The sequence below is a fragment of the Trichosurus vulpecula genome, chromosome 6 (assembly GCF_011100635.1).
Source record: "Trichosurus vulpecula isolate mTriVul1 chromosome 6, mTriVul1.pri, whole genome shotgun sequence".
In the NCBI taxonomy this organism is placed as follows: Eukaryota; Metazoa; Chordata; class Mammalia; order Diprotodontia; family Phalangeridae; genus Trichosurus; species Trichosurus vulpecula.
In genome coordinates, this window is record NC_050578.1 from 270,399,239 (window position 1) to 270,419,177 (window position 19,939).

The following is a 19,939-nucleotide window of genomic DNA, read 5'->3' on the forward strand; positions in this document are numbered from 1 at the left end:
AGAGGACCTGAGTTCAAATCCACCCTCATATACTTGACACTTACTAGCTGTGTAAATCAAGGCAAGTCACTTAACTGCAATTGCAAGAAAAAGAAAGGGAAGGAAGGAAGGAAGGATGTGAGGTAAATAAAATGTGAAGACTTCACAGGGAAGATATGTATAAATATATATCTATATCTATACTAAGAAATGTTTAAAAGTCAAGAAATAGTGAAACAGGGAAGTGGAAAAATTCTGAGGCCGTGAGAGTCTGATGGCTCAGCCTCTGGAAAAGTTTACCCTGAAACTTTTTTTTCTTTCTTCTGGTTCTGGTTTAAAGATTTGCTCAGTAAGATTAGGGTCACTGTGACCTGCTTTCCTTTACTGTAAAAGCACTGTAGAAGAATGGAGATGGTCTCCCCCTCCCCTTATCCTATTCTCCTTATTTAGATTTGTAGATGTCACCTCAGTTGTAATCATTAACTAAGGGAATGGGAATTGGAGTTTCTGTGCCTCGATTTCCCAGTTCTTTGTTTAGCTTTCATGCTTCGATTATAAGCTCGCCTCCCAGCCAATGGTGAGAAGGGTCAGAGGCAGGCAGGAATTCTCTTGTGTTAGGTATAATTATTGGTGCTTTGCCTCTTGTAAAGGCCTCTCTTGCTAGATTTGTTCTGGCATAGGGCGCCCTATTCTCGAGAATTGAATAAAATTTATTTCTGTTCCCCCCCTGAAATGGCTCCTTATTATAAATTTAATTGGTGAGGGTCTTTCATCCCAACATGGAAGGATGGAAGGAAGGAAGGAAGGAAGAATCCCTGCTCTTGAGGAGTTTACATCTGAATGAGGAAGACCTCAAGAACATAACAATATAGTAAAAGCCAGCTGATGTGGAGGCTTTATTTAAGGTTTGCAAAGCTCTTTACATATAGTTCTTCATCTCATCATATATAAGTACATATAAAAATACATACAAAGAAAAGAGATACAAGGTCATTTGGGGGAAGGCACCAGTGGTTGGAAGCATAAGGAAAGGCTTCATGTAAAAGGTGATTCTCCAGGTGTATCTTAAAGGAATAGAGGGAGAAAAAAGGAGAAACAATATCAACAGAAAGGGGAGTACAGGGGAGATGATCAATGGAGAGAGCTAGTTCCTAGAGGTTAGCTAGCAGGAAGGGCTGGGGCTGAGTAGGCCCTGGACTGGGGGCAGCTCTAACCTGCTTGTGAGAGCCTGACTGTGGAATTTTCAATGGGAGCATTTGCCTAGAAGAAATCAGCAACCCCACACATCAGAAATTTGAGTTACTATTTTGTTGATTGTATAGACTTAAGAAAGTATTAACAAATGTGGATTAAACTTTAAAGTGTATAGAAATACATTTTTTTTCCTGAAAAGTCCAGTGGTTGAACATTTACTAGTATGGCCTTGTAACACTCTATAAGCCTTCCTTGAGCTCAGGAGGAGAGCAGTAAAAGGCTCAAGGAATAAAGGCATCACCAGAATAGAGGCTTAGTAGCTGTAGGTTTGTGATCACCCTCATCATAATTGTTATTAGTAGCAGTATCATTTATATACTGCTTTAAGCAAGGTTCTTGTGAGGATTCAACAAGAGAATGGACGTGCATCACTTTGTGAACACTAGATCAGTCTTCCCTATCTTATACTTAAGAAATTCACTTGTTTGATACCCAAGTACATGATTTTACAGTTGTCCCTGACTAGATTCAGCCCAATAGAGCCTGTCAAGGTGCTTTGGGATCCTGATGCTTTCAGCTGGTGTGTTTAGTGATCTCTCCCAGCTTTGTGTCATCTACACATTGGACAAGTATAATACGTGACTTTATCTGAGTCATTGACAAAAATAAAAAAAACAATTCTGTTTTGTTTTGTTTTTCCCCAGAGAGATTGGCAGAAAAGAGCTAGGTAGTAGATTTCCTCCATACTAAGTATGTCTTATCTCTAGGTCAGCATGGTGGTGTCTCTCAAGAAACTGTCATGAATTCCTCCAGTGGTTCTTGAGAGAAATGATTATTAATAGTCAATGATTTGGGGAAAATTCATATTTCCCCCTTTTTCTTCCTCATTTCAAGACCTTGGTCTCTGAAGCTTGAGCTAAGTTTCTCCTCTATACAGACCCCACCCAGGTGGGGTAGCCATTGTAAGTACTCTGCTCAGTTTGGGTGAGGATGAATGATTTGAATAGATTGCTCAAGGCTGGGACTTAACCTAAGAAGTAAACTACATAATCAGAGTTCAGAACTCATTGTAATATTCATTGTCTCATTAAGTGCTAACTATTCAGAGTTGATTGCAGCCCTCAGAAACAATACTCTTCCAAAAGGGCATATAAACTGTAACCCCACCATGATTTTCTTTGATCTAAGACAGTGTGTTGGTAACCAAAAATGGGCTCCTTAGCACTTAGTAAACAAGTGCCCTTGACTAGTTTGGCTTTTTCCCCTGAACTGAATGCTGTTTGTATGTTGGATTGGAGTAAGCTTGTCGGCCCCTTCACCTTGCTTCCCTTGCTTACGCTGATCGAAAGAACCTGTGCTTTCCCGGTCAACCCCTTCACCTTGCTTAAGCAGATTGAAAGAACCTGTGCTTTCCCCGGCGTACCTTACACCCCCGCAGAAGCCAGATGGTTAAAAACAGCTTCTGTTGGAGCCAGAGGCTGCTATAACTACAGCCACAGCCGAAGCTGAAGCAGGAGCTGCCGGTAGCAGAGCTGACCTACGGGAGGAAGCTGAACAAGGACTTGAGGACAGTGGGTAATCTTTTTACCATAGAGGGGAAGCATGTATATGATTTTGCTGTACACCATCATGCTTCTCTGTGGCCTCCTGGTTACTCTTGTGCGGCATACTTATTGGGCCTGGAAGCTTTTGATCAATATATCAAAATGGGGATGCTGGTTCACGGGTTGGTTACTGTGGAGCCTAAATATATGCTTTGATTCTTCTGCCTCTTATCTTGAGAATTTCTTATATCCAGCAGTTCCGAACCTTTCAGACATATATATGATCCTCTTTGAAATTATAAACTCTGCCCTCCTAATACAGACAGACATGACCAAATAACCATGCTTTTATTCAAACGCTGGCATTATTAATAAAATGATTAAATTACCCAGAAATTACGTCTCTCAAACCTTTTTAAATGCCACATCTGTAGGCCCAGAGAATATCCCCATGGGGCTAATCTTCTATTTCTTATTCCTCTGAACCTCATCCAAACACTATCCATCCACCCCTGCCAGCAATTGTCCCATATTTCTCCTTCCTTCTAGGAAGGCTAAGGCTAAACACCTTGAGAAGGTCACCAGTTCCTTTCCTCTCACCTTCTTCTTAACTCTACAGACTGGCTTCTGACCTCACAATTCAACTGAAGCTGTTCTTTCCAAAGTAACCAGTGATCTCTTAATTTTCAAATCTGGTGGCCTTTTCTCAATCTTTATCCTTCTTGACCTCTCTGTAGCCTTTGATACTACTGACCAGGCTCTTCTCCTTCATGATCTCTTCTCTCCAGGTTTTTGTGATACAGCTCTCTCCTAGTTAACTTTAATAGACACTTTAAAAAGTGTCAGATCACATATGCCAGAAATTCATGGGTTCACATTCAATCCCCTTTGGTGTTCTTTTTATGTAGAAATGTTTGTGTTTTTGCTGATAGTCAGATTCATAAGACAAAAAAATGTAAAAATTAGTAACTACCAAGAGATGAAGCCTAGAGGTCCCTCCCAAGCCCATGGCTCTATGACTCTGGAGTTCCATGACTCTATGACTCCAGGATTCCATGATTTTAGGATTCCAATAGAAAGCAGAGGACTAGCTGAGCAGCCCAGAGGAGAAGCAGAATGTGACGTGGGTGGTGAGGCTTGGCTGCTTAGATTCTGAGCAGATCTCTGCCTCAGAATGAATTCCAACACCATGGAGGCAAAGCCAAGGGCCAAAGAAAATATGAAGAAGTTTCTAAATCCTCGCCATAAAAGAAAGCTAAAAATGACTGCAACTCCTTATAAATGTCAACATTTTGTGCCAAGTTTGCTTAAAGGGAAGCCAAATATAATGGGGGTAAGTCAGATCTGTTCCTCATACCAAAAAAGAGGCTGATCATTCCTTTTAGTCTTTTAGGTCAGTATGACTGCAGACTGGGGACTCAGTCTGGCAGGCAGCAGGGTCACAGAGAAAGACTAAGTATAACCATTTTAAAAGTTTCTTTGTAGACTATCCATGAGACATTCAAACCCTAATCTTCTGTTTTCTAACCTTAATTTAATTTTCTAACAGGCAGTTAACTGATTCAAAACAATAGCCAAAGTTGTTGACATATAAGACGATTAAAACCAAAATATTTATGGTTAAAAAAAATCTCCAAACAAAAAACCCTGCCCTGAGTTTGAGGATCACTTCTTGAATGGGGACAGACCCCAAAGTTGGGTGGGAACTCTTAAGGAAGAAGATGGCTCTCTCTATATACAAAGGGGCATTGTGGTATAGTGGGTAGAGAAACAAATTTAAATCCTGCCCCTTTCAGTGGGAGAAACAGGAGCTATATTATCAGTCCACAAGTGTTTGTTAAGTACCTACTATGTACCAAACAATGTGCTAAGCTCTGAGAATTCAAAAACAAAAGTTCCTCCCTCAAGTTCATTGTCCATGGCACATTTTGGCATAATGTATTTTCCCTTATTATCTCCTTTAATTAGTTCTGTTTTTGCTTTTGCTTTTTTCTGAGACTATGATTGCTACCCCTGTCTGTTTTTACTTCAGCTAAAGCATCTTAGATTTTTGGTCTAGGCCTTTATTTCAACTCTGTGTGTCTTTCTGTTTCAAGTATGTCTCTTGTAAACAACACATTGTTGGATTCTACTTTCTAATCTATTCTGCTAACTGCTTCTGTTTTATGGGTGAGTTCATCCCATTCACATATATGATTACTGTGTATTTCCCTTCATCCCATTTTCCTCCTCCTCCTCCTCCTCCTTCTTCTTCTTCTCTTTCCCCTTCTCCTCAAAAGTCTATTACACTTCTAACCAATGCCTCCTTTAATCTGCCCTCCTTTTTATCATCCCCTACCCCTTCTCTTATCCCTTTCCCCTCCTATTTCCCTATTGGGTACGTTACATTTCTATACATAAATGAGGATATATATAAATATATACACAAATATAACATATATACATATGTGTGTGTGTGTATATATATATATCTTATCCCTTTCCTCTCCTACTTTGTTTTATTTTTTCTTGATGTCTATATCATGGAGTTATTAGCTTATATTTGCCCAATTCCAATTTTTAAGGAATAATTTTCTTCAGTGAGCTTTTGTACCTCGTTTTCCATTTGACCTATTCTACCTTTTAAGGAGTTCTCTTTTTGTGCCTCTTTTACCACCTGGTCAATTCTGTTTTTAAAGTATTATTTGCTTTAGCATTTCTTGTGCCTCTTTTACCAAGCCATTAATTCTTTTTTAATAAATTTCTTGCATCACTCTCATTTCTTTTTCCAATTTTTCCTCTACTACTTATCTCTTTTTTAATGTTCCAGGAATTCTTGTTATATTTGGATCCAGTTAGCATTTTTCTTTGAGGCTTTCTTTGTAGTTGTTTAAACCTTGTTATCTTCTTCTGAGTTTCTGTCTTGATTTTGCCTGCCATCACAGGAGCTTTTTATGGTCAAATTCTTTGTTATTTGCTTATTTTCTGGCCTATTTCTTGACTTTGAACTTCATGTTAAAGTTGGGTTCTGCTTCCCTTGGGGTGAGGAGGCACTGTCCTAAGCTTTAGGCTTTTTTGTGATGCTGTTTTCAGAGATAGTTCTGGGGGTCTACAAGTTTTTCATACTTCCAGGATAGTGTGGTCCTGGTTAAGATATATGGTCATTGCTTTCCTGGTCTGTACTCTGGTTTTTACTCAGGAAGGGCCCCTGATCCACTGCAGCACAGGTGGTAATGCTCTTTTTGCTTTGGAACTGTGACCAGGGCTCCTGCTCCATTGTGACTGACCACTAGAGCTCCTCTCTGCCCTGTAACGGAGACACAGAACTGCGTACAGTTAGTAGAGTTGCAAATTAGTGCCAGCTGTACCATGCCAGCAAAGGGTACCCTATAATCTCTGACCAGTTGTCTGATCTCCTTACTGTCTCTGGGCTAAGAACTTCCAAAGTTGCTGCTGTAGCTGGCAGCCTCTGTTGCCAATACTGTAGTGTGAGCTCTGGGCAGGCCTCTGCCCTAATGCCACAAACCCCTCCTGCTGACCTCCTAACTTTTCTTTGGCCAGAAAGATGTCTCACTCTGACCTTTTGTTGCGCTACCATTCCACAATTTGATTTGGGGCATTATTTTGCAGTTGTTTGGAGGGGAATGACGGGAGAGTTTAGCTGGGTAGCCACCCCAATCTGCCATCTTGGCCTTGTATTATGTCTTTCCTAGCCTGATGGACTAGTATAAGGAAGCTGTTTGTTTTACTCCCTGTTTTCCTTCTCTCCTTAATCAAATGATGTTGTTGAATAAGTGATTATCAGACATAATCTCCACCTAGAGACCAACCTGAAGAACACAGTTCTGACTGCTTCCCCTTGCACTCAAGAATCTTCAATGGTTCCTTATTGTCTATGGTAAAATACAAGCTCCTTGGCTTGGCATCAAAAGCCTTTAATATAGCACACCCCATACAACTCACACTGTCTGCCTTCACTCATTACTCATTCTGATCCAACTGGATTGCTCTCTGTTCCCTGGATGCCTCATTTCCTATCCCGTCTCCAGTGCTCAGCACAGGCGATCCCTGAGAGCTTCAACGTGACCCCTTCTCTTTCTTAGTTGAGTGAAATCCCTCACTCCCTTCAAAGAACAGCTGACATGCCAATTCCTCCCAAAGGTTTTTTCTTGATTCCCTCTCTCCCCAACATTATTAGTGTGCTTCTCTTCTGGAAATTACTTTTTATTAGCTTGTATTTAATTTCTTATGTCAATGTTGTATCCATCGGGAGGGGAAGGGAGTAAGCATTTATTAAGCACATACTATGTGACCAGCACTGTGCTAAGTGCTTTAAAAATACTGTCCTATTGGATCCTCGTAACAACCTTTGGAGGTAAATACTATTAACACACCCATTTTGCAGATGAGGAAAGCAAGGCTGAGAGATTAAGCTATTTGCTCACGAGTATTTGAGGCTGTGTTTGAACTCAGGTGTCCTGACTCCAGGCCAACACTCTAACCGCTGTATCGCCAGCTACAGCCGAATGTCAACTCCTGGAGGGCAAGGACAGTTTCCTTTTCCTGTTTTTTATTCCCAGATTTGAACATTGTACCTGGCCCACAGGGAGTACTTAGTGTTTGCTGACCTTCATTGAATAGAATTGTCATCTCAAGGTCATCTATTTGCCCTATGCCCTTCATCTAGCTGCCTCATCTGCTGGAGGTCAGGGAATCTCATTTCTAATCAGGGTAAGAACTTGATTAGAAAGAGAATAGAAGATTGGTGGGTAACAGGCCCACCCCTCCCCTTATGAAAGCTCTCCCTGAGCTCCCAAAGGTGGATGAGGATTCATTTATTTAAGAGCCCACTCTTACACCCATTTCCAAATTTTCCATTTTATTTTTTACACAGGTTCTCCAGATTTTGATAGGTCTAATCATCACTTTGTTTGGAGCCTTATTATTTTCCAACACCAACAAAACTGGCCTTCCAAAGTCAAGTATTCCTCGTTTCTTTATCACACGATATCCATTCTGGACAGGAGCATGTGTGAGTATAATGAACAGAATAATTTTGGATACCAGGCTGAAAACACCATTTTGAAATTCCTAGTAGTGTCCAGGAACCTGATTCTATCCATATAAGTAAGATGCTAGGCTTGTCCAACTCTGCAAAGAATTGTGAAAGGATGAGAAAGCCTGCCTGTCTCATCCTATGCTGGACACCAATAGGACAGAGTCAGTAGGTGGTGCCTAGCTTGTATTCTTTGTCCAGTCACTTGACCAGATTTCCAGCAATCTCAGAATCTACCATGAGCAGTAGAAACCTCTCCTAGGACAAGGTATAAACATGGCTTTATGGGAGACTCTGAAGGACTCCTCTCAGTTCTTCTTCCCCTTAGAAAACTGGGTAAATAATCAAAGCAATCTGGAAGATGTGACCACTTGAAAGCCAATACTGAGAGAATGAGATTGATGGCTGGTAGAGTTCCACATTTCAGGAGCTCCTTGCTGCCTTCCTTTCCCATTTCTAACCCATTCACAGTTTTCCATGTGTTGTGTTCAGAAGATACCACCCTGATCCCTCCCCTACTCCATACAAAAATCTTCATGGTCTTCCCAATGCTTAGCTTATCCTGGTAGTCTACACCCTTCACACTCTGGTTCTCACACACCCTTTCTGCCTCAAAGCATGCTAACATTTTTTATATACTCAACCTTTTAAGTCAAGTGGACTACTACTCTCCATTGGGTCCCTACTGTTACCTGGCCCTTTTACATTTCTGAGGTTTGATTTCTGCCCCTCTCCGTGGCAGGCCTGGAGTGACCTCTTCCATTTTTGAGACCTGCTGAAAATCATGAAAACTTTTCTGATCACCTCAACTGAAAGTGATCTCTCTCACCTGAAATTTCTCCTAGAATTCTGCCTGGATTTCTCTTTTGTCCCAATGATATTATTACTTATATTGCACTCCCCTTTGACCCCACTATAGCATCTCTCTGCTGCTTTGAATCACTCTGCTGATATCCTGAGGGTTTGGTGATGGTATAAATCAATAGATGTGCAGCCTCTGGAGGCTACTTGGGTTCCACTAACAAATTTGCTCTCTTCTTCACAGTACACCATTACAGGAGTCTTTACCATTCTTAATGGTGTGAAATATGAAAGTCAGGTAAGAACGGACTCTTGATTCAAATTATGTATATGGTTTTCTCCATATAACATATGTGCCCTGTTTTGGGAACTCTCTCCCCTCGGGCACTGTGGAAGCTCTGGCTGATGGGAAGGACCAGCAGTTGAGCATCCACAGTTACTCTCTTTCAGGATCGCATGAGTCTTTACATGGATGTTCTCAGTGCCATGGTCTCTGCATCTGGGATAGGCGTCCTCTTCTACAGCCTCTCTGTCCAGCAGTTTCTTCAATGTGTTCGCCCTTCAGCAGGCAGCATATGTATCATGAGTGAAATCCTTCTTCATGTAAGTCATTTTACTCCATATGTTGAAATCTCTTAGCATAACCTGAATTATATCATAGATGTTCAGTCGTATCCCACTCTTTGTGACCTATTTGGGGTTTTCTTGGCAAAGATACTGGAATAGTTTGCCATTTTCTTCTCCAGCTCACTTTATGGATGAGGAAAATGCAGCAAATAGAGTGAAGGGACTGGCCCAAGATCACACAGCTAAGTGTGTGAGGCTGGATTGGAACACAGGAAGACCTGGGTCAATGGAACATCTCAGGAAGATTCCCGATTCCAGGTTCACTACTCTGTCCACCGTGCACCTAGCTGCTTCACACCGTAGAATAAAATGTAACTAAACTAACAGCCCAGAAATTCAGAATGTGTGTTCTGAGGCAGCTAGGTGATAGATAATATGGATAGACTGCTAAACCTGAAATCAGGAAGACTTGCTTCACACCGTGATTGGCTTGCTAAGGCAGTTAACCTCGATCAACCTCAGTTTCTTTAAGTTCAGAAAAACAGGTGGGCCAGATGGGCTGGAATTAAAAAAAAAAAAACAAAGGGAAATAATATGTAATAGGGCAGGAAATGTAAGCCATGGGGAAGGAGGTTATTTTATCCTTGGGCTGCTAGGTGGCGCCATAGTGCACAAAGTACCAAACCTGGAGTCAGGAAGACTCAGCTTCCTGAGTTCAAATCCAGCCTCAGATACTTACTAAGTGTGTAACCCTGGGGAAGTCATATAACCCTGTTTGCCTCAGTTTTCTCATCTGCAAAATGATCCGGAAAAGGAAATAGCAAACCACACCAGTATCTTTGCCAAGAAAACCCAAATCGGGTCATGGAGAGTTGCAAATGACTGAAAAACGCCTGAAGAATAACATTTAATCCTATATATAAATGGAAGCCATAGAACTCTCATCAAATTTGGGTTTCAGGATGACAATAAGGCAGATTTGTAGAAGAGGAACTAGACAGAGAAGAGCCTGGAAGCTGGAGGCCCAATGAGGGAGCTGTTGTAATAGTGCGGGGAGAGGCATTAGGCATTCGTCAAGGATGGTGGGGACTGTGTAAGGGGAGAGTAGGAAATGGATTTGAGAGATGCCATGGGGGAAGCCTGGACTGAAGGTTAGCTCTGCAATACCTCTAAAAAAATTAAAAGTTTTCCTAAGCAAAATGAGGGAGTCAATGAGATGGCCTAGGATCAGTGAGAAAATCTTGAAGTTACTTCTGAGAATAAACTCTATAAAGACTTTAGAACATTGATACATAATGTAAATGTAGATTTCAAATGAGATATTATCTAATGATTAACGGATGTTTCTTGACATCAGAGGAGCCCAGGACGGCATCCTGGACTTGAGATACAAAGGCAAGATGCCTGAATTTCAATTCTGGCTTTGTGGCCTTGGTCAGAACCCTTTTTTCTTCTCAGTTTTTAAATTTATAAAATGAAGATAACAATACCTCCACCATTCATATCATAGGACATTTATGAGAAACAAATGAGAGGATGGATGCAAAGCACTGTCTGACCATTCCTGTGACTTGGCACATCCCTTCCCATGGCTGGGTCTCATTTTCTTATTTGTAAAATTAGGGGCTTTGAATGGTGTTAATAATAGAACTGTGGTTTACTTCCATTATTACATTTGATCCTCCTGGTGATCCCGTATAAGGTAGGTGCTGGTATCATCCACATTTTACACGCAGAAAATGAGATGTAAGGATGTGAAATGACTACCTGAGGTCCCAGAGTGAGGAGGCATCTGGGCCAGCTTCAGATTTCAAACCTAGCAATGCATTGATTACACTACATTGCCTCTGAGATTTCTTTTATCTCTAAATCCAAGAATCATTTCAATGTTTTACTCATTCATAAATACATTCTATCTGCTCCCTAAAATGAGATGAAGCTTTCTAGACTTCCAGTTACCACTGACTAAACTTCATGATTCTGCTCATGGATCTCAATTCCTCAGACTTAACCTTTTTTGAACTGAAAGGACAGAAACTAAGACAACTCAGTATCTACTGGGAGATGCCAGTTTCCTCTATTCTCACTGACCCACAATGTGACTGAAAAAAGTTCTTGCTTTTCTCCTTTAAATAATGCATCTAGGCAGCAAGAAGTTATAAGTTATTTCATCAAATAACTGAACTGATTCAATTCTGTGGCTGGTCAAAGCACTAGCTCAGAGGTTACTAGAGGAGAACCAAAGGGTTCTCAATTTTCTGACTCACTCTAGGAAACTACTTCTATCCTGCCCTCAGCCCTTCTGCGCCCTACTAGAAGCCTGATTTACACAGAAGGAAGGTGAGGATTTCTAAGGGTAAGAGGCAGGCCCTGCAGCAGGTCTTCCTGACTCTTAACACCTCATGCTAACCTCTTTGCCTTCCTAAGTATCATCAAGGGGATCCACTTCAAACACTGATTCTTGCGGGGGCGGGGGGGGGGGGGGGAAACTTATCATGGAACTCCCTGGGGAGTCCAATCTAGTCCCTATGGCTTGAGGGCCAAAGTGTTTCATAGTACAAGCTCTATTTGGGCATGAGCTTAGATCAGTTTCAATTCTAGGTCCATGGGTCATAGATATTAAGTACTTGGCTTGTCACCTCGGTGACTTTATCCCAGTCTTTGAGCTATGCCTGATTTATTCACTTAAACCCTCAAGACTCTAAACAACTCTCCAAGACCACAGGTTTCAGCAAAGCTACCAACCTTCATTGGTTGAGGTTCCCATACCATCAAAATCAAAATTTTAGTCACTATCCTAAGAGACCTATGTTTTCAAGATTTGGAAACTAGCTGAGAGGCAGCAAAGAAAGTATGAATGGATATTTCTCTGGAAATGCAGGTCCCTCAGAGATTGGTCCTAGGGGCAGTTTGACTTAATTGTATTCAAATAACCTGGAAGGGGATTTGACAAGGAAGCCAAATCACCTCATATGAAATTTGACAAGAATCAAAAGGAAGGTCTACATAACCCTGAATAATAGTAATTACCAAGCTTGGCCCCTAAAAGGGGATGAGAAAATGTACCTCTCGTTCTTGTCAGGAAAGGGATAAGACTATGGGTGTGGAACATCACATATGTTGTCACACTTGGTTAATATGCTGGTTAGTTTGGGGGAATGTCTCTTTTTTATTCTTTGTTATAAGGGATGGCTCTTTGGAGAGGGGAGAGGTGGTGAGGGACATACTTGGAAACGAAGACAATTTAATTACAAAATATACTTGACAAAAATTTAAGAATCTGTTTGAAGTCATGTTTTAAAAAATCTACTACACAAAGATTTGCTGGGGATGATCTGTCTTGTGAGTCTTTCATAACAAAGATTTGGGATTTTGTTTCACTGCAAGCTCCATATGGATCAACAAAAGGAATGCTGATATCAAAAGATCTAGGATGGGTTTAGGTTTTCACTGGCAGAACTGGAGATTATAGAAAAAGGAAAGGTTCTTGGCCTGGTCAGTATAGAGAATATATCTAGAGAACTGTGCTCCAGCTGAGCATCATGTTTTAAGAGAGATAATTCAGAAACTGAAGGACCAAGATTATGGGAGAACCAGAACTATCTAATATGAAAAAGTTGAGGAAATTGGGGGTGCTTATCCTTTACAGAGAGAACCAGGGGCATCCATGATTGTTTTCTTCAGATCACCTGAAGGGTTCTCACCTGAAGGATTCAATGGGTACATTCTGGCTTAAATAAAGAAGTTCTAATCATTAGAACTGCACAACAATGAAATGTACTGCCTGCTGAGATGGACTCCCATAGTCTCAATTACTCCTGGATCTCTATGCTAGTATATGTTAGAAAGAAATTTCACCAGGACAGGGAAATGTGAAAGAAACAGAGCTTGGTTTGTTGCTCTAGTCTACATGGCAGAGATTCCAGGTGTAGGAAACCTAGTCAATTACCTGTAAAGCCAACACACCAGGAAACCTTGTCTTCAACTTTCCATACTTCCATTTCCTTCCTGCCCACCTTCTGAGCTGTACGCCATATCAGAATTCCAGGTCAGAACAAGGAACTGTTCCCATAACTCTTATCTCCCATTCAGGGGTTCCTTCGAAGATGAGCTCTATAGGAGTAAAGTCATACTCCAGTTCCAGAATGGGTTTGAGAAGGAAGGGACCAAAGCCACCCACGGCATTTCCTCTGCAATGGTGAACATTTGAATGTTACTTGATGGCACAGCCTCTTAACTTGGGCTCTGTCAATACACACACACACACACACATAGATATATATATGTGTGTGTGCATATATATACATATATATAAAGCTATACACATTTCAAAATAATTGGCTTCCTTTTAAAATTATATATTTTATGCATGTAAAACTATTATTGAGAAGGAGTCCATAGGATTTCACCAAAATGCCAAGGGGGTCCATGACACACACAAAAGCTTAATTGCAATATTAAGTTGGCTTAGAGGAAGTTAAGTGGTGGAATGGAAGGATCTGAGTTCAAATCCTATCTTGGATACTTCACATTGTGTCTTAACCTCTTAAGAGTCTTGAACAAATTACTTAACCTCTTTCATTCTCGGTTTCCTCATCCATAAGATGGCATCTACCTCACAGGGTTGTTATATGGATCAAGTGAGATAATCAACATTAGGTGTTTTATAAATCTTACAAATGCTACATGAATGCCAGTCATTGTTGGGGTTGTTGCAGTGATGATAATGTGATACCAAACCCACATCCCATGACAGCAGGAGCAGATGAAGGATGGGCCCCTGGCCTGCTTCCTGACCTTCTTGACAGCATCCAGCCTGCTTGCTTCAGATGCCCATTGCCTCAAACCCTCTGAAAGTTGGACAGCACCACCTTTTGCTCACCTCTGTCTCTTGCAGGGTGTTCTGTCTGTCTTGCTGATCCTCACCATCCTCCAATTCTCCATTGCTGCAATAGTCTTAGCCTTGAAGTGGAAAAGAACAGGGGAAAGCCCTGAAGATGAGGCAAGCTCAACATCACTGAGAGAACCAAGACAGGCTGTGACATCTTGGAAGGTGACTGGACTGGCAGCTTCTTTAAGATGCACTGAGGGAGTGGACTGAAGCACAGGAATCCTTTGAGCAGAAAGTGGAGGGAGTGTTGGGGAGGGGGTGTTAGTAAGAAAGTGGTAGGACGCTTTCCACCAGGAAGAAATGCCCCACTTTTGGGGATCAAAGACACCCTGCTCCTCCCAATTCCTAGAAAGGTCTCTGCTCCTCTTGTGCTTCTTTTATTAGGCCCAGGGCCAGCATCCCTAGTTGCCACTAAAACCCCATGGTTTTGGATCTGAGCTTGGCTTTATGAGAATCATGGGTTAAGATCCACACCCACTGGCTTTGTGATCATGGACACATCATTTAACTTGCCTGAGTCTGTATCTTTTATGCAACTTGGGTAGTGAAGAAGAGGGAGAATTTTCCTTGTAGTAGATACTTTTTATGTATGAGAGCAAACAGCATAATGTAGACAAAGAGCCCTATACAACATAAAAGAAAAGATGAGTATCCAATATTATTGCCACCTTGGGAAAGGAAAAGTCTAACACTTCTCTTGAGATGCTTGGATACTTTTATGAAATGCTAATTGAACATTCAACATTACCACCCAATGATTCACTTATTCTGTACACGTAAGATCACCATCCTTCCAAAGATAAATAGGAGGAAAAGAAGTTGAAAGGGAAATGAGAAAATATTTTGGCATGACCAAGACACTCATCTCTTAATGACCCCCTATACCCTTAGCTGGACCAATTCCTAGATAGCTCAGCTTCACAGGGGTCCTTGCTGGACCTTTTCCAGTGTGGTGTAAACTGCTGTAGATGACACCATTGATATATCCTTTGAAAAGCTGGGTCATTTGTGTCTCTAGGAAAGATTTACAGAACTAGAAGAGTACTGCCCACATTCCATATTGAGAGCAGCTCACATTCATTGAGTCCTTCTTAAGTCCGATATCACTGCCTTCTAAGACTCAATAGCATGGCTATAAAATATGGCATCCCATCCAAGGGTGCCATAGAAAGGAATAAGAATGATGAATACCAGCTGTTTGGTTTTGATTTATTTATTGCTCTGTTTAAAAATGTATATTGAACCTAAAGAAACAGCACATTCTCCTGAAGAAATTATGCGTCATTCACCAATACAGCCTTAAGTGACATTTTGGTGGGTAGGACCATTTCTGCCTCAGTGAGAGGAGAGGCGTCCACTTCTTCCCTTGGGTAACTCTAAAACAATTAGCGTTGGAGCTGTTTGCAAGAACAATGATGGATTCATCTACCTTTCTAGATTTAATTCTTTGTTTTGTTTTGTTTTGCTAGTAGAGCATGTATGGAATGGTCACTTGCTAAATACCCTATTGAGCAATGTATTTACCCTACTGTTAGAACAGGAAACAGGGTGCAATATGATCAGAGTGGGTGGTAGAAATACCCCAGTAAGAAAGGGAAGAAAGGATTTGATGGCGATGAGAGAGCACCTTAAAGAAGACTGGGAATGCTTAGAAAGAAGTAGATGGGCTTTGAGGAGGAGCTGTGGGGAAGAAGATGATTCTCACAGGAAGTGGCTATGGGGAGATTAATACCTGTCATTTCTGGTTGGCTTACAGAATACATATTTTGGGTCATCTGAAGTCAAGGAGCCCAAAAAAACTGAGAATGTGGAAAACCAACTGCAAATCCAGATTGAGAAAAATCATTCTGACAAAAATGAGGAAAAAAAATCGGTCTCCTTAATTAGAGGCTACACTTTCTTTAAACTAAGATCTTTAGGAAGTCCTGTAACCCACCCACCTCCTTCTTCTTCCCCCCCTCCTCCTCCCCCTCCCCCTCCCCCTCCCATTCCCCCTCCTCCTCCACCGCCTTCCCCAAAAGTACCAGAAGAAATGATTCAATTTTCAGTTTCAACACAAAATCCACAATGCAATACTTCAACTTCCACAAGTGAATCCAAGCAAGTTTCATATTTCTCTGGCCCAAGTTCAAGTAAATTGTCACAAGGATCATCTTTGTTGGAACCAACTTTAGTGGACAAATCTGTTCAAGTTTCCTCATATTCAGATCTAAGTTCAGGGGGAGAAGTAACAGAATTTCCTCCTTCTTCCAGCACAAGTTCAGTTAGTGCATCCACAAAATGTGTCTCTACCTCCAGCTCAGAAGATCCCATTGCTTTCAAACTAGAAGCAATGAGCATATCTGTGCAATTTCCTTCTATCTCGGGCACACCTACACCAACAGAAACCACAGGAAATCAATCCATGGAAGATGCCACACCTTCAGACCTCTTTGCATTGACCAAATCTGTGCAATTCCCTTCTGTCTCATATGGGGCTACATCAACAGAAGCAACAGAAAGTCAGTCTATGGAAGATGCCACACCATCAGACCTCTTTGCACCAACCAAATCTGTGCAATTTCCTTCTGTCTCATGCACGACTACATCGACTGAAGTCAGAGATGCCACACCTTCAGACCTCTTTGCACTGACCAAGTCGATGCAATTTCCTTCTGTCTCATGCACGACTATGTCCACTGAAGTCAGAGATGCCACACCTTCTGACCTCTTTGCACTGACCAAATCTCTTCAGTTTCCTTCTTTCTCATGCACAACTACGTCTACTGAAGTCAGAGATGCCACACCTTCAGACCTCTTTGCACTGACCAAATCTCTTCAGTTTCCTTCTGTCTCATGCACGACTATGTCCACTGAAGTCAGAGATGCCACACCTTCTGACCTCTTTGCACTTACCAAATCGATGCAATTTCCTTCTGTCTCATGCACGACTATGTCGACTGAAGTCAGAGATGCCACACCTTCTGACTTCTTTGCACTGACCAAATCGATGCAATTTCCTTCTGTCTCATGCACGACTATGTCGACTGAAGTCAGAGATGCCACACCTTCAGACCTCTTTGCACTGACCAAATCTCTTCAGTTTCCTTCTGTCTCATGCACGACTACGTCGACTGAAGTCAGAGACGCCACACCTTCAGACCTCTTTGCACTGACCAAATCTCTTCAGTTTCCTTCTGTCTCATGCACGACTACGTCCACTGAAGTCAGAGATGCCACACCTTCTGACCTCTTTGCACTGACCAAATCGATGCAATTTCCTTCTGTCTCATGCACGACTACGTCCACTGAAGTCAGAGATGCCACACCTTCAGACCTCTTTGTACTGACCAAATCGATGCAATTTCCTTCTGTCTCATGCACGACTACGTCGACTGAAGTCAGAGACGCCACACCTTCAGACCTCTTTGCAGTGACCAAATCGATGCAATTTCCTTCTGTCTCATGCACGACTATGTCGACTGAAGTCAGAGATGCCACACCTTCAGACCTCTTTACACTGACCAAATCTGTTCAGTTTCCTTCTTTCTCATGCACGACTATGTCGACTGAAGTCAGAGACGCCACACCTTCAGACCTCTTTGCACTGACCAAATCTCTTCAGTTTCCTTCTGTCTCATGCACGACTACGTCGACTGAAGTCAGAGATGCCACACCTTCTGACCTCTTTGCACTGACCAAATCGGTGCAATTTCCTTCTGTCTCATGCACGACTACGTCGACTGAAGTCAGAGACGCCACACCTTCTGACCTCTTTGCACTGACCAAATCTGTGCAATTTCCTTCTGTCTCATGCACGACTACGTCGACTGAAGTCAGAGACGCCACACCTTCTGACCTCTTTGCACTGACCAAATCGGTGCAATTTCCTTCTGTCTCATGCACGACTACGTCGACTGAAGTCAGAGACGCCACACCTTCTGACCTCTTTGCACTGACCAAATCGGTGCAATTTCCTTCTATCTCATGCACGACTACGTCGACTGAAGTCAGAGACGCCACACCTTCTGACCTCTTTGCACTGACCAAATCGGTGCAATTTCCTTCTGTCTCATGCATGACTACGTCGACTGAAGTCAGAGATGCCACACCTTCTGACCTCTTTGCACTGACCAAATCGATGCAATTTCCTTCTGTCTCATGCATGACTACATCGACTGAAGTCAGAGATGCCACATCTTCTGACCTCTTTGCACTGACCAAATCTGTGCAATTTCCTTCTGTCTCATGCACGACTACGTTGACTGAAGTCAGAGATGCCACACCTTCAGACCTACTTGCATTGACCAAGTCTATGCAATTTCCTTCTGTCTCATACACAGCTGCATCAACTGATGTCACACCTTCAGGCATCCTTGCACAAACTAAATCTGTGCAATTTCCTTCTATCTCAGAAATGGTTATACCAACAGAAGACACAGAAAATCAATCCATGGAAGATACCACACCTTCAAGCCTCCTCGAATTGACCAAATCTATACAATTTCCTTCTGTCTCATACACAGCTACGCTAATAGAAGCCACAGAAAATCAATCCATGGAAGATACCACACCTTCAAGCCTCCTCGCATTAACCAAATCTATACAATTTCCTTCTGTCTCATACACAGCTACACCAACAGAAGCCACAGAAAATCAATCCATGGAAGATACCACACCTTCAAGCCTCCTTGCATTAACCAAATCTATACAATTTCCTTCTGTCTCATACACAGCTACACCAACAGAAGCCACAGAAAATCAATCCATAGAAGACACCACACCTTCAGGCCTACTTGTACTGTCTAAATATGTACAATTTCCTTCTATCTCAGGGATCGCTACACCAACAGAAGTCCCAGAAAATCCTCCTCCCTCCAATTTCAGTTCAGTGACTCAATCTATGGAGAATGCCACAGCTTTAGACCCACTTTTGCTCACCAAATCTGTGCAATGTCCTTCTATCTCAGGCATGGATACCTCAACAGAAGTACCACAAAATCCTCCTCCATCCATTGTCATTTCAATAACTCAAAGCACAGAAGATACCACATCTTCAAGCCCTCTTTCACTGACCAAATCTATGCAACTTTCTTCTATCTCAGCCACGGCTACCTCAACAGAAGTCCCAGAAAATCCTCCTCCATCTAATTTCAGTTCAGTGACTCAATCTATGGAGAATACCACAGCTTTAGACCCACTTTTGCTGACCAAATCTATGCAATGTCCTTCTATCTCAGGCTTGGATACCTCAACAGAAGTACCACAAAATCCTCCTCCATCCACTGTCATTTCAATAACTCAAAGCACAGAAGATACCACATCTTCAAGTCCTCTTTCACTGACCAAATCTATGCAACTTTCTTCTATCTCAGGCACGGCTACCTCAACAGAAGTCCCAGAAAATCCTCCGCTATCTAATTTCAGTTCAGTGACTCAATCTATGGAGAATGCCACAGCTTTAGACCCACTTTTGCTGACCAAATCTGTGCAATGTCCTTCTATCTCAGGCATGGATACCTCAACAGAAGTACCACAAAATCCTCCTCCATCCACTGTCATTTCAATAACTCAAAGCACAGAAGATACCACATCTTCAAGTCCTCTTTCACTGACCAAATCTATGCAACTTTCTTCTATCTCAGGCATGGCTACCTCAACAGAACTCCCAGAAAATCCTCCTCCATCTAATTTCAGTTCAGTGACTCAATCTATGGAAGATGCCATGGCTTTAGACCCACTTTTGCTCACCAAATCTGTGTGTCCTTCTATCTCAGGCATGGATACCTCAACGGAAGTACCACAAAATCCTCCTCCATCCATTGTCATTTCAATAACTCAAAGCACAGAAGATACCACATCTTCAAGCCCTCTTTCACTGACCAAATCTATGCAACTTTCTTCTATCTCAGGCATGGCTACCTCAACAGAAGTCCCAGAAAATCCTCC

General features: G+C 41.9%; 1 protein-coding gene across 1 annotated transcript; it reads left to right on the forward strand.

Annotated features, from left to right (window-relative positions):
* The first annotated feature begins 3,772 nt into the window (after positions 1–3,772).
* On the forward strand, positions 3,773–19,425 carry LOC118855196 (mucin-2-like). Its single transcript, XM_036765285.1, has 7 exons — positions 3,773–4,050; positions 7,591–7,728; positions 8,798–8,851; positions 9,004–9,156; positions 14,018–14,173; positions 15,768–19,151; positions 19,366–19,425. The coding sequence occupies exons 1-7, from the start codon at positions 3,892–3,894 to the stop codon at positions 19,423–19,425; spliced, it is 4,104 nt and encodes a 1,367-aa protein (XP_036621180.1). The 5' UTR covers positions 3,773–3,891.
* The last annotated feature ends 514 nt before the right edge of the window (positions 19,426–19,939 follow it).